The 25,767-nt window shown below is 41.5% G+C and overlaps 1 protein-coding gene across 2 annotated transcripts; it reads left to right on the forward strand.

The window, feature by feature from the left end:
• Positions 1-331: 331 nt before the first annotated feature.
• Positions 332-25,366, forward strand: tac1 (tachykinin precursor 1). Of its 2 annotated transcripts, none has more exons than XM_041053678.1 (5): positions 332-450; positions 22,390-22,492; positions 22,579-22,602; positions 24,981-25,037; positions 25,151-25,366. In XM_041053678.1, exons 1-5 carry the CDS (start codon positions 445-447, stop codon positions 25,195-25,197), a joined length of 237 nt encoding a protein of 78 aa, XP_040909612.1. In that variant the 5' UTR covers positions 332-444; the 3' UTR covers positions 25,198-25,366. The 2 variants fall into 2 exon arrangements, with proteins under 2 accessions (XP_040909612.1, XP_040909611.1); XM_041053677.1 differs by lacking the exon at positions 332-450 and adding an exon at positions 20,445-20,858.
• Positions 25,367-25,767: the final 401 nt, after the last annotated feature.

The following is a 25,767-nucleotide window of genomic DNA, read 5'->3' on the forward strand; positions in this document are numbered from 1 at the left end:
AATGTATTATGTATTTTTTCTATTAGTAGTAAGGTTAAGGGATATTGTTTGTTTGTTTGTTTGTTTGTTTGTTTGTTTGTTTGTTTGTTTATTAGGATATTGTTTATGTGATCATGTTGATTGGGGGGTTAGTGGGTCACCTGATTATGGGCGTGTAGTTGATATCACCTGGTCGTTTTTTTTTTTGTTTGAGAGAGCGGGTGGGACGCCGCATTTTTTGTTGACCGCTAATTTTCTTTGATCACTGAGATTAATTTTGGTTATATTTTGGAGCACGTTATCGTGAGTTGATTATCTTTTGTTTGTTAATAAACTGTTAAATGTAGGTTCGAAGTCGAAGTGGATTTTTTAGGTCTCAGTCACAGTCATCTGACGGAGCAACGGAGCCGAAATCAAGAGGACTAAAAGAGGAAGAAGATGAAATGCAGACACCGGAGATAAAGTATGGAGGTAGGCGCTGGTTGTGAAAGTGAAGTTTAAGTAGCCGCTGTCAAAGCGAACTACTGCCAGGTGAGCTCACCTGTGGATGTGCGCGTGGAGGCCGCGTATCAATGGAGGGATTGCGGCCTGTATGTTGACTGCTGATTGTTCATTGGCAGTGGTGGTTTTTGGCACGGGCGAACCGGGCGGGCGAACCGGGCAGCCGCCCGGAGCGGCATCACATGGGGGTTGGCACAACCACGTGAAAAATAAATAAATAATCTGCGGTTTTCTGTTATCTATCATATTACTGTGTGGGGAATGAGCACATTGGCGCCCCCTGCAGCTGCAGGTGCCCCCTGTTTGCTGAGAAGGTGCCGTGCTCAGAAGCTGTGTGAGGAGGGGAAGGAGGAGTGGGGCGTACCTGAGATCAACCATGTCTCAGGAAGGACTCACTGGCCTTGCTGTCATCAGTATCAATCAAAGTTGGGGAGCAGATTTTGTATGATGACATTATTGATGATTTTGCATCAAGGAAGGCCAGAAAGCTCAGGTTTTAGTTTCTGTTTTTGTTTGCTGCTCTTAGTGCAATAGTGTTATAATTAGATTTACTTTAGTGTGTTTTCATTTGTGTGATGAAGGATTTGTGCTATTCAGAATGAATATTCTTCCTTTTTTTATTATTCTAAAATATAAAATTATATATTTTTATATTGTATTATTGTTATTCTCTGCTGTTGTGTGATTGTGTATATTTTTGCCACTTTTATGTATATAGAGTATATTTATTTAAGTTCTGATAACTTTGTTTCTAAATTATTTTGGCAGTGTTGGAGTTGGAGATTGTTATAATATAAATATTGTTATAATAAAACGGGGCTGTTTGTGGTTTAGGAGTTAGGGTTAGGGTTAGGCTTGTGGGGGGCGCTCGGAGGGGGTCTCGCCTAGGGAGTAATTCAATGTAGAACCGCCATTGTTCATTGGGAACGATTGTCTGGTTGATGGAAGGATCGCGGCTTGTATATTAACTGCTGACTGTTCATTGGGAACGATTGTCTGGTTGATGGAGCATTGGATTCTTCGACGCAATGTATTCCGAAGCTGAAATGATGTAAATCAGCGCTCTGTCTCCAAAGTTGATGTTGCTCCGCTGCTGTGTTCAATGTGGATGGTCTGTGTTGGATAAATTTTGCTTTTGTCTGTGGATGTGTTTTAAATGCACAAAGAATACATAGATGGAAAATCAAACGGAAATTAAAGGAGGAAACGTGTAAATAAATGCTGATGTTGCAAGTTGTGGAATGGATATGTTTTAGATGCATAAGCTGAGAAACAATCAAAAGGAAATCAAGGGAAATGAGTGAATTAAATCCTGCTGAAATGGAGTGTGGGAAAAGACAAAGCAAAGTCACAGCCAAAGCCATGGGCAAATAAAATCGAAAAGCTTCAACATGAACGCAAAATCATTGTGAATAAAATGAAAGCACTCATACCAGAAATGAAGTCTATTATGAAAACAAAGGAAAATGTTTCACATGTTCAGCCCCATTTTGAAAAATTAGAACAACTTTGTGAAAATGCTACTGTGTCACATGAAGTTTTGATTCCTTTGCTCATGGAGGATGAACAAAACAGACAAAATGAATGGTTTTCCAGCATCATGAAATTTAAAGAAGATGTTATGAATTGGCTGAGTCAATCAGGGGAATCACAACAACATAACATCCCCAACCCACCTCAGTCTGATCCAGCTGCAATAAATGAGGAAGTGCTTCAATGCCCAAAAGAGGATGAACCTCAAGTTCCAATTCAGGCTGCATCAATACTCAGCACAGAGGACATGCAAGATGACGTAAAACCAAATGACAGTGTGTCAAATGTGGGAAGCAAAAACTCTTCTACTAGAAGAAAGTCTGCTGTTTCTACTGCTTCTTCTGCACGTCTGAAGGCTGAGACTGACTTGGCAGCATTAATGGCAAGACAGAAACTGCTAAAAGATAAACAGGAACAGGAGGAATGTCTGAAAAGGAAAAAGGAGCAGCTTCAAATGGATGAAGACATGAAGACATTGCAGCACACATGGCAAAATTAAATGTGTTAAGGTCACAGAGTATCCTTAGTGGAAAGAGTTGCACAAGGTGTTCTGATGAAATGAACTCGTATTTGGGAAAAGGAAAATCAAAAGCTCTCAATGCTAATGCAAATTCCTTTATTCCACAAATGCCAGAGAAACAAAGGGAAGCTAAACATGACTGCATACAGGGAAAACTGCATCTTCACTGACTCAGTATGAGCCTGTGTCAGTTAAGGAACCCAGACATCATCCAGTGAATCACCATGCAAATGATGTCACAGAAAGTCAATATGGATACACTTTGCAGGATTTGGATCAACAGATCAATCACAATCAAACAATCAATCAAAACAGTATGCTGGAAATCATGAGAAAGCAAAATGAAATAACATCACTCTTAATGCAATGCCTCTCATCATTACCAAAAAGAGAAATCCTAGTTTTTGATGGGGATCCGTTAAAATATCATGCTTTTATGAAAGCTTTAGGGAATGGTGTGGAGAGAAGTACAGAGAACTGCAGTGACAGACTCTATTTCCTGGAACATTTCACTAGGGGTCACCCTAAGGAACTGGTGAGAAGTTGCCAACACTTTGACCCAGAAAGAGGCTATGTTAAAGCTAAAGCCTTGTTATGTGAGCACTTTGGAAATGCACAGAAAGTTGCTTCTGCATACATGGAAAGGTCTCTTTCATGGCCTGCTATTAAGACAGAAGACATAAAGGCTCTCCAGGACTATGGCCTTTTCCTTAGAGGCTGTTCTAATGCCATGGAAGGAGTTGAATATCTGCATGAGCTTGATCTGCCTGCCAACATGCTTACCATTATAAGGAAATTGCCTTACAAGTTCAGAGACAAATGGAGAACTGTAGCCTGTGAACTGCAAGAGAGACACAACCAGAGAGCTACATTCAGTGATATCACCGATTTTATTGAAAGACAAGTGAGAATTTTAACTGATCCAGTCTTGGGGAACATACAGGATGCACCCTCAGTGACAACTAATAAAGGCATGAACAAATTCAAATCACAATCTCGTTCTGGAGCCAAAGGAACAAGTTTTGCCACCACTGTGGCTTCTATGGAGAACAAGACACAACCAGGGATTAAAAGAAAGGAGCAAATTCAGCCAGCAAATACAGCCAGGAGGACATGTCTTTGCTGTGGAGGAGGACACACTTTGGATTCGTGCCCCCAGTTGGAGAAAAGAACCCACAAACAGAAGATAGGCTTCTTAGATTCTTAAGAGAAAAGGGTGTCTGTTTCGGCTGTTTGTGTATTGGACACATCAGCAAAGATTGCAGAAAACAGATTTCCTGTGTAAAATGTGGTCTTCAAAATCCAAGCATACTTCACATTCCTCCAAAGGAAAAGGAAAATAACTCCAGTCAAGTCAAAATGGAACCAGAGGTGGTAGTGGACAGCACCTTGGTGTCAAGTGGGCTCCCCGGGGCTGATGATAATGATTGTAAACTCCCTATTGTTCCTGTGCAGGTTAAGTCCAGTAAAAGCAGCATGATCATTAACACATATGCATTTCTGGATCAAGGGAGTACAGCAGTTTTCTGCACTGAGGCACTGATGTGCAAACTAGGCCTCATAGGAAAGAGATCACATTGTTTCAGGACTGGAGGTTGCTGGTTTAGAAGGTGACAACTTTTGTGAACTGCCCAAGACTTATACTCAGGAGCGTATGCCTGTTCACAGGAGGAATATTCCAACAGAAAGGGATCTTCATGGATGGCCTCATTTGAGATCTGAGCATCTGCCTGAGATAGATGCAGATGTTGAGCTGCTGATTGCGACAAATGTTCCAGAGGCTTTGGAACCACTGGACGTCATTCGCAGTGTAAATGGTTGACCTTATGCAATCAGGACAATGCTGGGCTGGACTGTGAATGGACCTCTAAAAGTGGAAAGTGAGGGAGCACTGGATTGTGAGCAACCAGAGTTATTGGTAAACAGAGTTTCAGTTGTGAATTTGGAGGAACTTTGGCTGCAGCAGTTCAAAATGGATTTCCCTGAATGCAGTGTGGATGAACAATCTGGAACATCAAGAGAGGATGAAAAGTTTATGGAACTGGTCACAAACTCAACAAAAATTGTGAATGGTCATTACCAGATTAGTTTGCCATTAAGGAACATGGACCTCAACATGCCAAACAACAGGAAAATTGTTGAGCAGCGTGCTTCATACCTGAAGAGGAGGCTGCAGAGAGACTCAGCATTCCATGCAGACTACGTAGCCTTCATGAATGATCTGGTCACCAGAGGTTATGCAGAGAGGGTGCCTGAGGAGGAGCTGGAACGCTGCAATGGTAAAATCTGGTATATCCCGCATCATGGTGTCTACCATCCAAAAAAAGGGAAGATCAGAGTTGTCTTTGATTGTGGAGCGAGTTTCAAAGGAACATCTCTCAATGCTCAGCTTCTACAAGGACCTGATCTGACCAGTTTGCTAATTGGAGTGGTAACCCAATTCAGGAAGGAACCAGTGGTGATCATGGCAGATGTTGAATCCATGTTTCACCAGGTTAAAGTAACAGCAGGAGATGCAGATCTATTGAGGTTTCTCTGGTGGCCTAATGGCGATTTAAATCAAGATCTCACTGACTTCAGGATGCTGGTGCATATCTTTGGGGCAACTTCCTCTCCCAGCTGTGCCAATTTTGCACTCAGGAAATGTGCAGAGGATAACAAAAGACAGTTCAGTCAAGAGGTGGTGGACATGGTTCTTCATTGCTTTTACGTTGATGACTGTCTGGTGTCAGTGGCTTCGGAGGAAAAGGAAGTATCTCTCTATCATGACCTTGTCTCCATCTGTGCAAAAGGTGGCTTCCAGCTTACAAAATGGATAAGACAACAGGTTGCGATACCTGAACATCACAGAGGCCAGGATATGAAAAGGTTGGATCTGGATCAAGGTCAGCTATCTGTGGAGAGAGTGCTTGGGTTGGAATGGTGTATTCAGTTAGACGCCTTCAAGTTCAAGATTGTGATCAAGGACAGACCACTCACCAGGAGAGGAATTCTCTCAACTGTTAGCTCCATCTACGATCCTCTTGGAATCCTGAGCCCTGTTGTGTTGTCAGCTAAGAAAATACTTAGGGATCTATGCAGGAGAGCTCTCGGCTGGGATGACATCATACCTGATTTAGTGGCTGAAAGGTGGATGCATTGGCTGCATGAACTGTGTCGCTTGGAGGACTTTAAAGTCATGAGATGTCTGAAGCCCCCAGACCTTGGAGAAACAACAAGGGCACAGCTGCACCATTTCTGCAATGCAAGTGAAGATGGCTAAAAGTGACTTAAGTACCTCTGTACTTAAGTACCTCAGGAATGAGACCTCCAGGTTCAAAGTCTTTGTTGCCAACCAAGTCTCAGATATTCTCAAGGTTTCACAGGTTTCTCAGTGGAGGTATGTAGACACTGCACATAATCCAGCTGATGTGGCCTCCAGAGGTTTGAAAGTGGATGCATTTTTGAAGAATGTGACATAGCTGTCAGGTCCCCAGTTTCTCATTCAACCTGAGAGTGTGTGGCCTGTTAATCCTGATGATGTTCATGAACTTTCAGCGGAAGACCCGGAAGTCAAGAAAACTGTGGCAGTGAATGTTGTACAAGTTGCAGAGGAGGTTGATGCTGTGAGTCACATGATCAATTACTTCTCCTCTTGGACTGGTTTGAGGAAATCTGTTGCTTGGATCTGAGATTTAAGAAATGGCTCTTGGCTCGTTGCCTGAAGAGGAGAAAGTTAAGGATGGATTTGACACAGTGGTCTGGATTTGCAGGAAAGATGTCTGTGGGAGAAGTATATGGACGCTGTTAAAGGAGAGACAGTTTCAAGTTGTCTGTCAGTGGAGGAGCTGGAGAAGTCACAGATTAATGATGTACTTCTTCAGGAGGGAATCAAATGGAGCTTTAACCCTCCAGCTGGCTCACATCATGGAGGACCTTGGGAGAGGTTAATCAGATCTGTGTGGAAAGTTCTGAATTCCACTCTGAATGTTCAACATCTAGATGAAGAGGGTCTTCACACTGTTCTATATAAAGTGGAATCCATCATCAACAGCCGGCCAATTACCAAAGCTTCCACAGATCCTAATGACCTGGAAGCACTAACACCAAACCATCTGCTGCTGTTGAAAACTGTGCCATCTTTACCACCAGGAGACGTTCAGGAAGCTGATGTGTATGCTTGACAACGATGGAAGCCGGTGCAATACATGTCAGAGTTATTCTGGAAAAGGTGGGTAAAGGAATACCTCAGCTGCAGGAGCATCAGAGATGGTCTGGAGTGAAGCGAAACATTATCCCAGGGGATATTGTGTTTGTCATGGACAACACAGCACCTTGAAATTCCTGGATCATGGGGAGAGTTCTACAAACTTTTCCAGACAGAAGAGGATTTGTGCATCAGGTCCAGATTAAAACAAAGAGCAGTTGCCTTGACCGACCAATAACAAAGATCTGCCTACTACAGGAAGCTGAAGCTGGAGGAGCAGTGACTGCTACATAGTGATACTTTGATTTCCATCTTGATTTTTATTTTGACTGACATACATGCCACAGAATGATGGCTAAAAAGGACTGTGACTGTCAGAGACATTTGATTTTACTGACTTATGACAGAAGAAGAAAAAAGACAAAATGTGAATTGTGGATTTTAAATGTTGAACTTCTAGCGAATCATGTCTCCTATTAATATAAATATGGGTAATTATTATGTATGATGACCTAATAATTAGGGGCTGGTATGTAGGAGCCATGAATGTATTATGTATTTTTCTATTAGTAGTAAGGTTAAGGGATATTGTTTGGTTTTTTGTTTATTAGGATATTGTTTATGTGATCATGTTGGTTGGGGGGTTAGTGGGCCACATGATTATGGGCGTGTATATTAGTTGATATCACCTGTTGGTCTTTTTTTTGTTTGAGAGAGAGAGAGAGCGGGTGGGACGCCGTATTTTTTGTTGACCGCTAATTTTCTTTGATCACTGAGATTAATTTTGGTTATATTTTGGAGCACGTTATCATGAGTTGATTATCTTTTGTTTGTTAATAAACTGTTAAATTTAGGTTCGAAGTAGATTTTTTAGGTAGCGCGTCAGACAATAGGGCCCATCCTTCTGTCTCTCAGCGACTCTTAGGACTGCGAAGTTGCTACAAACAGCTAATATTAATATCTATTGTTAATATCTATTGTTATTGAATTGCTCTATAATATTAAATGCAGTATGTGGCACTACAGTGATCTGGGATTGCTCAGTAACTGAAGGATTTTGACTGGGGAAGAAATTCGCTCAAACTACTGTTTAATTTGATGATGAAGGTGGTGGGGCACTGTTGGGAAGTCCATTGTTATCCCCACAGTTTGGAGTTTTAAAATTCCAGCATCATGTGATGACATCATTTCCGGTTTGGCGACTTCTTGGTTCGTAGGTAAACTAACTTGAGCTGTGGTTGTGGCTGATAGCATACACAGGAGATTCTTATTTCTGTGTCCTCTGTAACTCGTTGACTACCAGCGATGTTGTTATTCTTTGGTTTTAAAATATGTTGTTCTTATTGATTATTGGCAATGGGATGACAATGAGCTTTCATTTTATTCTTCTACAAAAATGATTGATACCAACCCTAAACCCCTAACCCTTTAACACCCAAATTCTCAAGTTATAATAACTGAATATACCTTGGGATTTTTTTTCAAATTTGTTGGAAAATAACTAACAGTGTTTCAGTTTGTGTATTAAAAGACCCGACTTGTTGAGTTTCTTTTAGCAAAACTTACAGCTTGGTGATGGGTTAGAACATACTGTACAACCAAGCTACCAAGCTGAAGGTACACCCCATTTCGCTGTGTGAAACCAGCAAGGCTTCCTGTTACTGTTGGTTGGTTGTTTGGTTGGTTGGTTGGTTGGTTGGTTGCTGTGCCTACACTGACGAATATAGAGTGACTCTCACATGCCTTTGGCCCTCCTGGTGAGGCTCAGTGCTTGCAGGTGAATGGAAGCAGCTGGTGACACCATGTGTCATGGAGGTGGCACACGGTTTTTCCATGGTTAAAAGTAGCTGCAGCACAGAGAATACTGGGCACTGGGAGAGAACAAAGGCAAATATCTACTAAATAAATCAATGATTTACAAGGTCCAATCTGTGTTTTGAACTCTGAATCCCTGCGTGGGCCTTAACAGGATCAAAACCTTTGATTTCTTCTGTAAGCAATTTCTAGAAAGTATTATTCTAGTTTATACTACACTGGAAGTTTATTAGAAGCCTTTGGCTTTAATCCATACATTCACGCATAATATATATGTGGTTTTATTATAATTATTGCAAATTCAATCCAGGAATATAGGTATTGCAGTGCAATCCTGCCAAGACATAACCACTGATAATAAAATGCAGACCAGTAAAACCTATGAGATAAATGCATTGCTCAGCTTTATACTTACCCAGCACTGTTTTTATAAAACTCATTTAGTCCATGGAAACAGAAAGATGGACACATAAAGTTTGATTAAGGCACAAATGCTGAGACCCTTCATTTAGATACAGTTGTTAACGGGGGACAAACCCAGAAGCATCTCTGTGGTCTTGCATCAGCACAATTTGAAGAGGAGTACAAGAGCAGGATGAAGGGAGGTGTGAGGTGAGAACTGGTTCATGTAAGTGGCAAAGAGACAGTGCCCTGCAGAGCCACCTATTAGAGCTGACGTGTCCCATCTGGACCACAGTGATTAAAATTCCTCTAAACTGAGCCTTCAGTGCTGCTGAAAGGCATTCACCCTCAGGCAGCTTTCAAATGCTGATTCCTTTTATTCCCATAGGGGCTTTATTAAGTGTGTGTGTGTGTGTGTGTGTGTACATGTGTGCACTGTGTTGAAGGGCACATGAGTGATGAAATCGTGTTCCTGCAGACTTCACATTGTGTGACTCATTCTTGTCGATTCTGAGAAAATTAAAAAGTCCTCACAACCTTCAAACATAAAATTGTATATAGTGTTTGTGTATGTGATTTTTGTGTGTGTGTATAACTACTTGTGAAACAGGTTAAAAAAAAAACTTATTGTTGTTTTTTCCACTCCAGTAAGACCCACATGATTTCATTCCCCCACTGCTGCATTCGTGCTCCTCTTCTACAGTACTTGACATTTAGCGGATGACAATAGCTAACTGAAGCCGACATGTGTCAAGTACAGATGACAATTGTTCATCAATTTGTTCAAACGCCTCTCACACCTGAAGCAAACTCCACTCCTGGCTCTCCTGAGTGCTTGATGGCCAAGCACAGCCACTTCATTTTACATCACTTGACTCTAATAAAACTCTTGACTTGTGGGAGTCTTTTTTGGGTGTTCGGCGAACAATATTCGACTGTGGCTAAATCATCAGCAAACGTGTACGGAGAGAACCTGCATCTAAATCTGTGGGTGAACATTTCTGAAAAGAGACACAGACTTTTTTGATGTGCAAATGTGTCCTTTCCACAGGTAGTTTTTGCAGCCAGGGATTTAGCAAAACTGCCATCCCATTTGCAGCACACCATACAGCCTTTGCTGTGGGTGGTAGGTCCACAGTGGCTCTGTATTGTCCCTTTGGACTGAGCTTGACTGAACTTTGATGCAAACCAGTCTGCCCACCAGCACAAGCTCCCAGGGGAGCTGAGACCTGGTCTTCCTGTTCAAGTTGGAACATAGGAACAATTCAGGTCGACTCATCTCCTTGCCACAGCCCGAGAGCAGCCTCACCCCCCCCCCCCCCCCCCCCCGCTAGCCAAACCTTTCTCTGCACTTGCTAGTCTCTGAGTCCTGCATGTGGGTTCGGTCTTGTTAACCCTGTTGAACTCCCAATTCCAATATTAGAAGTAAGTGTGTGTGTGTGTGTGTGTGTGTGTGTGGGTGGTGTGGGTGGGGGGGGGAGTGGGGGGGGGGGTCGCTGAGTATGTTTGTCATGCCTTTGCCTTGGGAGAAACAGTTCCTACTGGGACATTCAAACCCCTCTGCCAAAATTAAATGACAAATAAAGACAAGTGCAGCATCAGCAGTAATGTGGGTATTGTACTAGACTGTCATGGTGTAGAGCTGAGGCTGAGGCTCTCAGTTGCTGATTTATGTTCCAGCCCTCACTACTGACTGAAAGAGTGATACTGTGAATTCAGGCAGCTGTAATGAGTTTCCCTTCAGCCTTAGAGACAGGGTGAGGTGTTCCAGACATTCAGAAGAAGCTCAAAGTAAGAAAAAGAGCTTTGGGTTTCCCTGATTAGGATGCCCCCGTGGCTGCCTCCCTCTGGAAGATTTCCAGGTCTATCAATCTGGGAGGAGACCTTGGGTCAGACCAAGAACACGGTGGAGGGATTACATATTATCTGGACAGGGAAAGCCTCGGAATCCCCAAGGAAGAGGTGAAGGATGTGGCTGGAGAGAGGCAAGTCTGGGCTATCTTACTTAGTCTGCTGCCTCTGTAACCCACACCCAGATAAATGGTGGGAAAAGTAAGAGTGGATTCAAATCTGTGCCAAGATTTGTAAAAGTAATTGGACATTTTAAAAATTTTGTAAACACTTCCTATCCCTCAACAATTTCCACCAAATTCTTTAGAAATATTTGACAGTTTTCTCTTCACGTTCTTGTCACTTTCCATTGTAAAATATTTGAAGTCACGTAACAAAAATGGGTTACCTGGACCCTTTCTGTGCAGCATTTTAACACCAGTGTCTGTGGTGAAGCTTGTTTCCTCCTCATCTCAGACAGCGAGTTATCAATATTCCCTTCACATCAGCCACTCGCCCACAAGTGAGTATCCATTATCTAGATGGAGCCCAGGGGGGCCAACTCCATCAGAAGGTCACAGCATTGTTCATGCAACCAAACTCTCATCACCGAAAGCAATTCAGCCACAAAGGAAGAGAGTAGCTTTTGGGCAGAAAATCTTAAATCTTGATCACAGGCCATTTTTACAAAAAGTACAACCAGAAAACTTCCTGAATTTCTTAACCCCATGCCAAAGCTGATGAAAACCAGAATGCCATTGGAAATATTCTGTAGATGTAGATATAGATAGATACAGAGATATAGAGATATATATCTTTTCTCAGTAAAACAGCAACTGAACAGGATGTGAACTGACCTGACACAATGAAGTGAAGTGGAGTCAGTTTCTTATAATACAACTAACAGCTATGATATGGGCACTACAGTGGTTAAAGGAGGTCAAGCAGAGAGAGCCTGTTAGGAGCCTGGTCAGAGGTTGTGGTGGAGTTTTTGGTTCTGTTGGATAAGGCTGACCAGCCTGGAGGGTCTGAGGGGTTCCTTTGGGTACCGTGGCCATGTCGGGGTGGAAGGGAATGAGGCAGCACTCAAGACGGACAAAGACATGAGCGTGTGTACTGGGACAGCTGAGAGGAAGTAACATAACAGATGGGTGGCAAAGAGAGTGGGGCAATGAAAAGAAGGGTCGTCACTACATTTCTTTACAAAATAGTAGTGTTTCAAGACTGGGACACTGTGGACCAGTGTGGGATCTAGCAAAGATGGGCAAACATGACAATGGATTGTGTAGAACTTGCAGAAAAGAACAAACTCCCATGTGTTTTCCAGAACTAGCTTTGCTCCCCTTGATGTCCCCGTTAGATTAATTACACACTGTGTTGCCAGTTTTGCTGTCTGAATTCCCAGGGGGAGTTTTTTCCCATCGCTACAAGTAACACTGGAACTGAGGTTGTAGAGAGGGACCCACAACATGCTCTCAGTGCCTTTGCTTGTATTCCGTTTAATCTTTTAAGAGCTGATTTGGCTGCCTTTCCATAACATAAACACTCATAATGTAGTGTTGTTATCACTGCTCTGTAGATCATTAGTTTGTGTATCGTGCCCAGCATCCCATCTACTCCCTGAAAGGGACCACATTACATTTACCGCCTATTCACAGTTGCTCACAACATTACTTATGTGCTTCTTCCATACAAGCCTTTCATTGAAGTGGACTCCCAAGAATCTGAATTCTTCAACTCTTTCAAATTGCCAGTTGAAATCTTAAATCCCATATTTCTCCCCAATCAGCTGTTTCGTTTAGGGCTCCCGTCATTCGCTCACTCGTCTGTTTAATACTCCTGCCTCCTTTCCAGCTTGTCCCCATCGTCAAGTGAAGTCCTGTCAGTTTTATTCATGTAGCGCCAAATCAGAAGAGAAGTTATCTCAGGGCTTTTCATAAAGAGCAGGGTCTAGCGGGTCTACTCTTTATAATATTATTTACAGAGACACAACATTTCCCCCATGAGCAAGCACTTGGCGACAGTGGTGAGGAAAAACTCTTCTTTTTAATGGGAAACACAATGACCTCGAGCAGAGCTGGGCTCTGGGTGGGCGGCCATCTGCCTCCATCTTTTCGGTTGGGAGAGAAAGAGAGAGAATGGGAAGGGGATCAGAACATAGCACAATGTTGGTTCTACATAAAAATGTATGATGATGATGATAAGAATAAAACTAATAAATATAACTGGAAGACTAATAATGAAACTAATAGTAATTAAATAGTAAATAGGAGTAGATAAAGCATTCATTTAGGCAAATGACACAACCAGGCTTTAGTAAGGCAAAGTAAATCAGTATGATCTGATATTAGATCATTTACTGATTTAAATTTAAATGACAGAGATTTAATGTTGAAGAGTCTACATTTAATTTTCTCATATTTTAACAGTGGTGATGTAAATTTGTGTTCATTTTTGCATCTAGAACTCCTCCTTGGTTTACTTTTGATTTCACCATCAGAAGAAAAGGGAGACGCCAGAACTGTGTATCATTTATCATAACGTGAATTAATACTGGGCTAATTACACTTCCCTGGGGTGTCCCATTATCAGTACCCTTCACACTAGAATAAATATGCCCAACCTGGCTCTGCTCAGAAAGTCCCGAATCCAATTAAGCACACATCCTCATACCCCATCGTTATACAGCTTTATTATTAGCCCCTATTTCCATAACATGTCATATGTCATACCATCACTACTCCCTCTTTATTCTCCATTTCTTTCATTCTAAAATTGGGACTATCACTACTTGCTTCCAGGGAGTGGGTTGGGTTCCTCCCATATATATATATATATATATATATATATATATATATATATATATATATATATATATATATATATATATATATATAAAAGCTTTTTCATTATAGCTACCTCACCACTGTTTACTCCACTTAGAACAGCCTTAAACTTATTTTCACACACTTTTGCCTTCTCCAGATCACATGTGGCGACCACCTCTTCCTCCTACTACTGCCCATATTTCTCCAGCTGATGTTGTGCTATCTCTGACATTGTCGTCATAAACATTGAGTTTATCTTTATAGTAATGCAGTCCAATGCATCTAAACATTTCACACATGCTATTATTCCATTCATTTATTATCACTGTTTACATTTTACCATACTTATCAGAGAATTCCTCCCAGGCTGCCTTGCTGTAATCAGTGTTTTTTTTTTTGTTTTTTTTGTTGTTGTTTTGTTTTGTTTTTCAAAGCTTTCAAAAATCGAAACATAATTTTGCCTATCCAAGCCAAATCACCTATCCAAACGTCTGGTGTTCCTATCTGCCCCACAACCTCCTCCAGGTCCTTGATGCTGATTTTCAAACGAGATGACAGAAATGTACAACGTTCTCTCATCTGTCTCCTCATACCTTTACTATCACCTATTCTAGCAGAGACTCATGTTTCAGCCTCTGATGCTGCACATCAGATCTCACATACGTTTCACAACTTCCTCCTGCTTTCTCGTTTCGATCCTGTCTGATACTTTCAAAACACCGGCACCACAAAGTCTGAACAAGGCTTAAAGCTATGTTTCCTGAATACACGACACCTGTGGTTTAAATATATCTACAAACTGGCAATGTGGAACCAAACTCCAAGCATTTCATTGCATAAGGATCATCCTCATTTATTTCCATGTTTCCCTCTTCAGTGTCTCTCATTCATTTCTAGCCTTTCTCCCCCAGTAATTGACCATAACTTTAACGATGTCTGACCTTTTTTTGTTTGGATTCTAGTTGCGCTTAAAACATCTTGTTTAAATGTGAGGAGTTTCTGCTTTTCCATATTCTGCCTTGTTGTATTGTTAACCACAGAGACCTAGATATCACTGGGCTATAGGAAGCCACATGGTTTCTACCACAGTTACACTGGATTCCCTGAGCCATGACAATGTGTACAGTCCCATCACATTCACTTGAAAGCTCAAGTATCCCAGATTAATTCTTGTTGGCACCGTTTCCTGTCTGAATGTTAACAACACAGCTGTGTCAGACTCTTTAAACTGGCCCCATTGGCCTGGTATAAAACATTCAACGGGCCTGATCAGCATCATTTTCAATTTCCCATTTCATCTGTTAGCTCTTCCGACTGCCTGAGGGGGTTTATCAGTCTGTATCCTTAAGCTTTAAACCTGCGTTCCTCTTCAAACTGTGACATTTTCCTTATATCTTGAACACCTTCACTCTCACTCCCACTCTCTGATCTGTGTCTCTTTTCCCTCATTTTTGGCCCTTTTCCATCCCCCTCACTTTAGCTCCCTCCCGGAGGCGTAGCTAACTCCTTACAGGGAAGCCTGGCTGTCAGGTTCAAACAGTCCACAGATCCTCATGCCACTGTCTTCTCACTCCTCATCTGACCTGACACACACCTGACCTTGACTCAAACCAAATAGCATATAAGGGGCAGACAATATGGACACTAACAACCCCCTCCCACCCTGTGACATCCGTCATAGTGACATAGAGATCTTATCCTGACTGTGGTGCAACACCAAATGTCAGGGACTCAGCACAAACACCCTGAACCATCCACTGGGGACCATTAATATCCACAGCAAACCTTACATCAGACTGGTCAGCAGTGGTCAAGACATCTGGAGCAAAGTGTTGAGAGATGGGGAAAAAAAAAAAAAAAAAAGAACACCTCCTCAGGCTGCACCAGTAGCAGGACACAAATTTGATCAGTCCAATCCAGTAAATCATACACATTCTCACTATGTGCTCCTGAAGCAGGTTGTATCTGGCATTTATCTGATATTTTTGTTCCTAGGGTTATAATCCAATCAAACATCTAGGGAATTAAATAGTGGTGAGATTTAATTAGTCTTTTGCTGGGAGACTTATTACTTATTAATAGCCCCTGGTGACCCCTGGACACCAGTATGTGAAAGAGTAAAGCACTTCATTTCCTGCTCAACACCCACTGCTACAATTATTATTATTATTATTAGTAGTAGTAGTAGTAGTAGTATACACTATCTTCACTATCTTATTTGAATCAAAGTAATTGACTTTCCACCAGCAGGAGACTGATTTTACCGGCTAACACCAAAACATGAAGATACACAAGTTTTATGAATGTGAAATAAAGGAGATAATGTAAGAACAGAGCTTGTGTGCTCAGCAAACTTATAAAATAAGTGACAACAATATTTTGGCCTTTATGGAGCCACATGTGGCTGAATGTAGTTTTAGTGAGCAATAAATCCTGCTCAGTTCATTTACACCTCCTGGGATGTACCACAGCATCACACATGGCCTATACCTGATGTCACAAGGGTTACTGACCTCCTTGCTGGACTCCCATGGGGTGTTTTTTGCAGAAACTTAAGCAGAAAAATGCATTAGTCCAACATAGCGCACTGCCCTGTGTGAATACACATGAGATTCTAAATAAGAGCGAGAAACAGCGGTATAATCATATATTTGTTGTGTTTGTGACCGCTGTGCTCCCCCAAATGAGCAATTATCAACTGGTAGAAGGTGAGAAGTGACACTATTGATGTAGGCTGTCTCATTGCATAGGTGCTGTCCTGTCAAAAAATATTGATTATGCAAAAACATTTCAATCAGCTAGTTTGAACTAGCTAGAGACAAGACTCTTCTCTAATCTTTGCATTTTTTTTAATCATTAGCTCATCTGATTTCTTTAGGTCTTGAACAGTTAAAATAAACCATTTGTGAAGGTTAGAGGTTAAATGGTGATCACTGCATACTCCGAGACTGACTGGAAACCTACATGGTTAACTTAAAGAAATGGTGTGTTTCCTATAACGATACTAAACTATGGTCTCTGTTCTTGGCCCTCTGATTATCCACAGCTATTGAATTAATCTCCTCTGCTGTGCTGAAGATTCTCAGCTGAATGTCCTGTAAAAGCAGGCGACCTTTCACAAATGATCAGATCAGAGGCCTGCACAAAACCTCCTGGCCCTGCTCCTAGATCCAGGTCAAACTGGGATGCTGGTCATTGGCCCCTGGCCCCAAACATTTTTAACAAATAACATTCCACCACTTTCAGCTTCTCTTCATCGGCTCCTTATCCATGTCAGATCAGACTTTAAGGTGCTTTTGGTCACATGATGACCTGCTCTTCACCCTCAGAACGCAGGGCTCCTGTCTGTACCCAGAGTTAAAGAGAAGTCAGCAGGCTGCTGAGCCTTTTTCCCATCATGCCCCCTTCCTCTGGAACAACCTCCCTGCTGACATCAGACTGTCTGACTCCAGTGAAGCATTTAAAACTTTAAACTTCAAACTCATTGTTATGCCTAAAGTTTTAGTCAGAGGTTTATTCTTCTTTATACTTCAGGACTGGTACCTGTTAGCATCCTCCCACCTGCAGGTCTGTCTCTGTCTCAGTGAATCTATTAAACCCAGTATGTACGTGATCTATGTGGCCCTGCTGACGAGATTACTGTTTACTTTCTCTCTGACCCTCTGTTTGTTTGTTCCCTCAACCACATGAGAGTCCAGGCTGTGTCTCTCTCTTTGTCTTTCTCTGTCCCTCTATTTCTCCTCCTTGTTGTCTCTTTTCACTGAGACTCTCTGTGCTGGACCATAGTCCACCCTGAGACCTTTCTCTCTCCCCTGACTGTCAGTGCCTCATTCCAGATGTTTTGGATCTTGGGGGGGTCAGTTTTCCCTTGTCTGATTCGATGGCCTAAGGACAGAGTGTGTTGCTGTGATGCTGCACAGATTGTTCAGCCCCTTGAGGCAAATTTGTGTGATATTGAGTTGTATAGATACAATTTGACTTGACTTGAAATGTCTGTTTTACAACTCAAACATCTGAAATGTGTGTACAGTGGAGCCATCAGCTGGGTCACGTTGGGAGAAACAACCTGTTTAGTTGCTCAGTTCGGATGACTTGTTGCAGCCTCCTACAGAACGCCTTCTTTCAGGTCTTGCAAATCTACATAAGACTTTCTTGCTTCAGCTCATATCGATCGCTGCTATCAGCTTCACGTGCTGGAAAACGAACTGCGTGAGCTCCCGTTGTGAAATATCTGGTGAGCATGTTATACCCACAGTGAAAAATGACCCCCGTGTAAGTTATCACAGCATCTTTAATTTGAAAGAATGAAAACATGATTTGAGAGTTTGGTATGAAGTCTCGTAGAGTTAGTAATGGTACCGCACATTTTAACATGAATAAATTATCACCACATTAATTTCCAGACAGTGTCATTACAGTAAAATTAATTACCTCCTTCTCTCATTTGGCAATGTCGTATATTACATTACAGACAGCACATGGCGACTTGAACTGAGAAGCAGATGTGGGCTTAACTTCTGTGCAAATTTTCACTGAAAATCAAAAAAAACGGCTTGCGATAATTTCCTGCTCACAATACTTAATATTTTAACAGCTCCAGACGCTTTTAATTGAAATATAAATTGAATGTTTGGTGGGATCCCTGTTAACCCTGGGGATTTTCTAATTCAAGCAAATGCATTAACTGTTGGCACAGTGCTGCTTTGACTCAGTCCTCTCTTCCAACAACTGATCTGCTTTGGATTCATTCCATGTACAAAATCGACTTCTGCTCTAATGTATTCATGCATTATATCAGCATGTCAGAGTCCCATTTGCTGCTGGATGCCTTATCAAAGTTAGTGTCCACAGTGACCTACTACGCAATCCAGCCCATCGTATTAACCGTGCAGCAGTGACGACTGCAAACGCTTCTCAGTCTCAGTGGACTCATGTCCTATTTGTCCATGTCTCCCTACATAATCTGCATATCTGTTTATCTGTCTCTGCCCCAACTTCAATGGCACCCTGCTCTCTTTACCTCCTACGTCTTCCTTCTCAATCCTCCTCCTTCATGGTAACTCCCTCTCATGGTTCCAACAGCTCCATCACCTCTCTCTCTCTCTCTCTCTCTCTCTCTCTCTCTCTCTCTCGCTCTCTCTCCAGCTCTCTCCTCACCTCCCCCTTCCGTCTGTTAATCGGATGAGCTGTCGCAGTTGTGATGATGATTAAATTCCAGTCCAGAGTGGCTCTGTGACCACGGAGCCCCCCCTGGTAAAGATAAGTAATGAATATTAGTGCAAACCTAAAGTTCAACTGGACTTCTTCACTTTATGTGTCACATGAATTGCACAACCAGGCATGAAGGGAATTTAGAAAAGGAAATCTAATCATGTTTGGGGGTTTGAATCCATTGTTTTTAGCTTCCAGAAAATACAATAAACAACATCCACAGAATAAAGAGGTCAAATAGAGCTAGTCAATGCAAAGCATCCTTCAAAAATACTCCTGTTTATGTAAAGTGTTATTGGACCTTGGATTAATTGAACAAATAGATGAATGACACTTGCCACAGAAGACAGACTGAAGTCCATTCCCACCCCAGGGAAAACATTTGCATTTGCCAATAGCACATGGGTAAATAAAAAAGAACTTATTGTTAATGGAATAAAGGCACTTGGGCAAATCAAGCACTTGTTGAGGTGTGTGGACACCGAACTTGGTGTAGCAGTGCGGTCCTCTATTCATCGGGAACATCCTACACTTATAAAACAGCTTTTGTGATGGAAATCAGTGGCACCCTCAGGTCACACGCCCGTCTTCTTCTCATTCAGGCTTTGATAGGAGAGGTGCACATTTCCTACAGCATTTCCTTTGAGCTGTGGGAGTACTGTGTGTATATATAGATATATAGATATAGATATATAGATATATAGATATAGATATAGATATAAAAGGCAGTTGGTGTGTAAGATTTCGCTAAGTTCGATATATCATGGATTAATATCGTTAAAATCTAGATTTGCAGGACTTCATGATGTTAAGCGTAAAAACAACGTAACGCCAAGTGCGTCATCAAAGATTTGCGTCTTACGTGTCCCACCTTCAGTGAGTTACGTGTCCCCGTTTTCAGTGTACCTACAGGTCGTATCTGCGTTAACTATGTCAACAGAACCCGAAAATAAATAATGTTTATAATAATAATAATAATGTTTGAGGGACGACTGCTTGAGGAAATGTAACTAAAATCACTGGACGAATCATTTCACTGATTTTTACTTAAGGTATCATTAGAGCATTACATGCTTATATACTTTATATGTAGATTTTGACATTTTAGAGATGCATCTTTTTTAATTTCTGTAAAATATAAGATTAAATTAATTTCTAAATTTCTTTCAGGTAAATAGACGGTGGAAAATAAATAAATAAATAACTAAAAGCTTATAAGACCCATTCATTATGAGGCTACAAAGTGGAATTTTCTGATGTGAAAAAAAAAAAAATAGACCTTAGACCTTTATTAGCCCAGCATTGGCCTCAGTCTGAGTGCTGAATGATAGTAGCTCGCTTATATTAAATTACTGGATCTTTATGATTAAAAAAAAAAAATGTAGCCTCAGTATAAGATGGAGAACAGATCGGTGACGCACATAATTTACAGTCCGCGATGATAAAAGTGCTTTGACTGGTAACCGTAACTAAACTGAAGTATCATTTTACCTGATTAAACTTGTGACTGGCCGAAAAGTACTCACGCTACTGTAATGGCGTTACTAAGCAACACTGCTCAGGCTGCTATATAGGAGCGCGGGCAAGCCTCTGTGGACAGGAGGACGCACGAGACCGGAGAAGTAACTGCAGAGGCTGAGCGCTCGAGCTTTGGAGACAGCTGCGGGAGTCCGGCACAGCTTTTTGACGCACGCACGCACGCACGCACTATGGACTACTGTTGAGCTCTAAGGGGAGAAACAGTGCGCGCACAGTACGGCTGCTGCTGCTCGTGCCTAAAACCTTGATTATATAGTTTTAGTTTTAGTTTTGTTTTTTGTTTTGCAGTCGTCGTCGACGGTTATTTTAGTACAAAAGTAACACCTGACTGAATTTTATTGTTTTATTATTGCGTCGAAAAAAAAAAAAACCCAAAACAAAACACAAGTTCGTCATCATGAAGTTACTCCTTTTGCCAGTTTTAATGGCTTTTTTCGCCGTCGCTCAAGTTTTTTGCGAGGAAAACGAGCCAAAAGAAGAGGCTGACTACTGGACGAGCACTAATCAAATTCAGGTAGTTATAACCTCCACTCAGTCATTCAGAAATGCCCCTTATTTCTTTTTAGTGGCTTCTAGTCTAAGGAATGAATAGCCTGCTTGTTTCCTCCAACTAGCTTACTGTAAGTTTATTTAATCAAAAATATGAAAGAAGGTAAGTTTGTGTGTGTGTTCAGCGTGTTTTACTTAGGAGTTTATTGAGGTAAGATTATACCCAACATCCATTTATTTATAGTATGATATTTGCTTATAAAAAACTCAGTAGTAGCCCAGTAAAACATCTAAACCTTATAAGTACCTTGCATTTCTGTACATGAAGCTGAGCAATAATAATGATATGGAAGAAAGCATTAGAGCTTAGACCTGCAGGTTATAATATCAACTTAATAGAGAACCAAAAAACTGGTGCACATATTTTGTTGTTGGTTAGTATTTTTTTTAATGATGAGTTTTTTTGTTTTTTTTTAAATAAACTAATTCTTTACTCTCTCCATGAGCCATAATGACTGATTGGTACTAATTACTAATTAGACTTAAGAATAGGCAACAAAAAACATGTGCACAGTGTCACACTGTGCCACAACAATGAATCACGATGAATCATGAAAAGACTTTTTTTTTTTTTTTCTGTAGGCGGTAATTCCATCTTTTCTGGGGACAGTTTAATGAATTCATTCATTTTCACAAATACATGTCAGTATCTTGAGCTGCACGGAATACAGCAAATGAATGCATGAGTAGACTTCAGGTGAAATCATTTTTACAACCGACTCTTGAAAAATTCTGAGTTTCTGATTTGATCTGATTTGTATCACAAAACAGGAGAAACTGTCTCATCCTAATGAATGGAAATAAGGTTTTAAGACTCACACCCGAGATGAAGATTGTTGCGGTGCTCAGAACAGCCATCGCACAGGAAATTGAATAAATCCTTAAGTGCTCGGAAGAGTAGGAGCTGAAGCCCAAACGATCCCCATTGACATGAAACACACGTCTTGTGCTTGACATTGCGAGCTGGAAACGAGCCAAGCTACTCAGCTAATACCTTAAACAGTAGGCCGGGGCCATTTTGCAGACGAATGAGCCTACAATAAATCATTAAAACTTAGTGTGCAGGGACATTACTGGCCCCCCAGGACCACATCTCAGTCAGACTAATGCACGATTTAGAAATAGACCCAGAGATGGAAATAGAAGCGCTTAATGAAAGTTTGAAATTGAAGGGTTGTGTGGATTATGTGGTGGTGGTCAGGTCCGGTCTCTGGCATTGTTAAAATTCATCAGCAGAAGAGGACAGGAGAAAAAAAATGCCTGGAAATAACAATGTGAGAAAAATTCCACATTAAGGTGTATTCAGGAAGTTGCAGTTTGTGAACAGACTAAATACCTTTTCACTTCGCAGTTATTGCTCCATTTGGTCCCTAAAATGTTTTGTGTGTATACAAAACATTTTGGTGGCAGGCTACGTTAGATGCAGGGGCTGTACAATGATAGCCTATGCGGGTCTCTGTAATTCATTCATTGAGATTTTGCACCCCCCCCCCCAGGACGGCTGGCTTCCCAACGACCCATTCAGAGAAATCCTCCTGAGGATGACAAGAAAGCCGCGGCCGCATCAGTTCATCGGCCTGATGGGGAAGCGCTCTATGGGTGAGAGCTCACGCTCAGTACCGTTCACTTTCTGTCTCCTTCTGTGGACCTGCTTTTTAAACTTTCTCCTGTCTTTTCTCGTACAGCAAATGCACAGATCACCCGCAAAAGTAAGTACTATCACATGAATTCATTTCGTTTTCTGCAGAAGTCAGTAAGAAGAGTGATGTTCCCTAACTCCTCTGTGTTAGTGTCCATACTACCTGCATGTCCATCTTCCACAATCACGATGAAATCATTCATATTTACTGGAACAAGTAGAGGAGTTCCAGCTTGATGATTCAATATGATAATTCATTAGGTGAGTGTCACTGCTTCAGCCTACAGGAAGCATTTGTTCTCATTATCTCTCATACCTCATTTCTGGTTGGTACGGCTTCATCCTTCATCACTGTCTGCCGAAAAAAAACAAAGGCTCTCCAGTGGGTTCAAGACATGATCTTGTTCAGGGCCGTAGGCAGGATTTTAGATGTGCTGTGCTCATGTGTTCCCCACAACACCAGCAGACATCAAAAACACACTCTCAAAAATTCTTATTTATTCAGTTATCAGTTCAGTTACCTTCTCTGTAAGTTTTATTCCCCAACATGTCCTCCCAGAGCCTAAAAGTAGTAGTAGTAGTATAAAAATACTGGAATCAGCCTTGATTTGTCTAAATCAAATGAACTTGTGAGGCTTTCTGGGTAATTTAAATTTCACAACATTGTCTGAGTGACATCTGGCAGTAAAAAAAAAAAAGTAAGCACGGAGTCAGCGAGCTTTCCTCCCAGAACGTTGCTTCAGTAGTAAAGGTTTATAAATTCACTCCCACTGAAAATGTAAGGGGTCAGCTCTTTGCATTCAGACAGAATAGTGTGTGCACAGTGATTAAAATTTAATCCTCTCAGATTTGCACACATTATTACTAATTAAGTAGAATATTTCTGTTTGTGTCGCTGGTTAAGAACAAACAGTTTCACAGGGTTTAATTAATTGACAGCAGCCGCTGATTATTGTACCTTTACTGTATTTGCTGTTCTTCTGAGCCACATTAATTTGTGAGTGAGGGAGGAGGTGAACAGCTGCAGACGTCTGTGTGTGATGAAGAGGAAGGAGATAAAAGGGTGCAGAGGAGAAAGGATTGAGCAGGAGGGGATTTTCCCCCCTTTCTCTGTTATTTTTTTTTTTTTTTGGCTAAATTAGTCACCCACTCAGGGATGCAGCACAGCGCAGCATAAGTAAATATACATCTAATTTATTCCTCTTATGCAGGCTATGACTATAAGTCAGTCATCATTAGGGAGAGGGGAGAGAGCTGGGATCAATGCCCCAAGGACATCTGGGAGTTAAATTGGATTGTTTACGCTTGTGATGGATAGAAGGAGCTACGCATTTTACCCTTCACTTCTAACGAGGCTTCCTTCTGCCCGGACACACTCACCGTTTTCTTACACACAATATTAGAGACTAACACACTGATACACACAGCACAAGATTTTATTTTTTTATGTCTCCAGTATGTTCAAGGTGAGGGCAAGTGATGAGGGCAAATTTTATACATTTACAGCTGACTCTCATCAGTCTAATGCAAATATTGATGTTTGTAATCTGAGGTATTCCCTCAGGGCTCTCTATAGTTTTATAACGCCCCAATTCAATCCAGTTCAACACTGCCCCTCCCCCCCTTTTTCCTCCTCAGGCTCATGTTACAGTCCAGTCCTACATTACTGTGACTGACAGACGCCGCAGTCAGTCTGCGATGCAGCTGTCCATCACATCGTCTGCGTCACTGCAGACCTGAGAAAACCCAGCTCAGTTCAGTTTAAGTAAAGTCAAAGTAGGGAAATCTGCACGTTCCAGTCCACACACAGGCTGCAAACAGGACGGTGGAGACCACCGAGGTCATATCCGTGGTATGGTTTCTGGAAAATCAAGGCTGTTTCTGATTTTCTAGATTAAATCAGTGGTTTCCAGGAACCCCATGATAAACCTGAGGAGTCACAAGAAAGAAAAATGTCACAATGAATTTAGTTTTTTCCAGCTTTAATTTGTTTACTTTTCTTTCTTCTGAATTGCTACCTCTGCCTCCTCAGACCCATTAACAGCCTGATGAGGACTAATCCCTCATTCGTTAAAGAGAGCACCTGTATAGATCCATGAGCCAAAAACGTTTGGAGCCACTAAATTAAATGTCTTCAAATTAAAAACAACTTTAGGTAAAAAAAAAATTGATTAATCAGTGAAGTTAATTAATTAACTGGCATTTGATTTAAATGTTAGTGCTTCTGTGGCAGAGTTTGATCCTGGCAATGTGGAGACAGCTTTGAAACAGTAGTTAGATCGTGATGGAGGAAGCAGAGACGTCACAATACCTGATGTTTTCCTCTTACATGAATCATATTCATTCAACTCAGTTTCACTCAGTATTTCCCCAACCCCGCAGTGGTTCTGTTGTAGAAACCACGGGTCCAAATGATCTGCACCAAACTAAACTATCTTCTCTTTGAAGGGCATAAAGTCAACTCTTTTGTTGGACTGATGGGGAAAAGAAGCCAAGAGGAGCCAGGTAAGTTAAGTTCACTTCTATTCTACTGGTAGTTTTTATTTTATTTTGAAAAGCGATAGACGGACCGGAGACAGTAACGTGTGCTGAAGCTAACAGGCTCTCTCCCTCTGCAGAGTCCTACGAGTGGAGCACAATACAGACGTATGACAAGCGCCGCTAAGCGTCACCTCTTCACCTGCCTGCTTCTCATCTTAGCCATCCCTCATCCACAGGAGGGACACCAGACAGTTTCTCCAAACTATGTATAGCTGTTAGTCCAATAAAATGATTCTGTTTCCACATTGTAGTGGTGTAGCAGTGCTGTACCTGTGCCATGTACCTGTTTCATTTGTCCCAGCAGGGGGTAGATTGGGTGGGTGGGTGGGTGGGCGGTTGGGGATGAGGGGCTTCATTGTCAGTGTTAGTGCTTTCTGTGAGCGTTTTCCACCATCTGCCATGACACAAAGACTAAATGTCGTCGTGGGCCATCAAAGCAAGGCTGTACCCCAAGGTATGCTGAAAATGACACTGCCAAAGTCACTGTATAGTGCCTCATTACTGTTTAATTGCAACTGATTGTTCTATAAATAGAAGACACTGGGACAGGTACTCATTTTGGCCATCATGTTCTGCACCTGGACACATGGTTTGACATGACAAGACACCTGTGTGTTATAGTGGTTTGACAAATATTAAAATTATTTTCTTTACTGGTTCAACTTCAGCTTGCAGGTGGTGAATTCCTTGTGAT

The sequence above is a fragment of the Toxotes jaculatrix genome, chromosome 13 (assembly GCF_017976425.1).
Source record: "Toxotes jaculatrix isolate fToxJac2 chromosome 13, fToxJac2.pri, whole genome shotgun sequence".
NCBI lineage: Eukaryota > Metazoa > Chordata > Actinopteri > Toxotidae > Toxotes > Toxotes jaculatrix.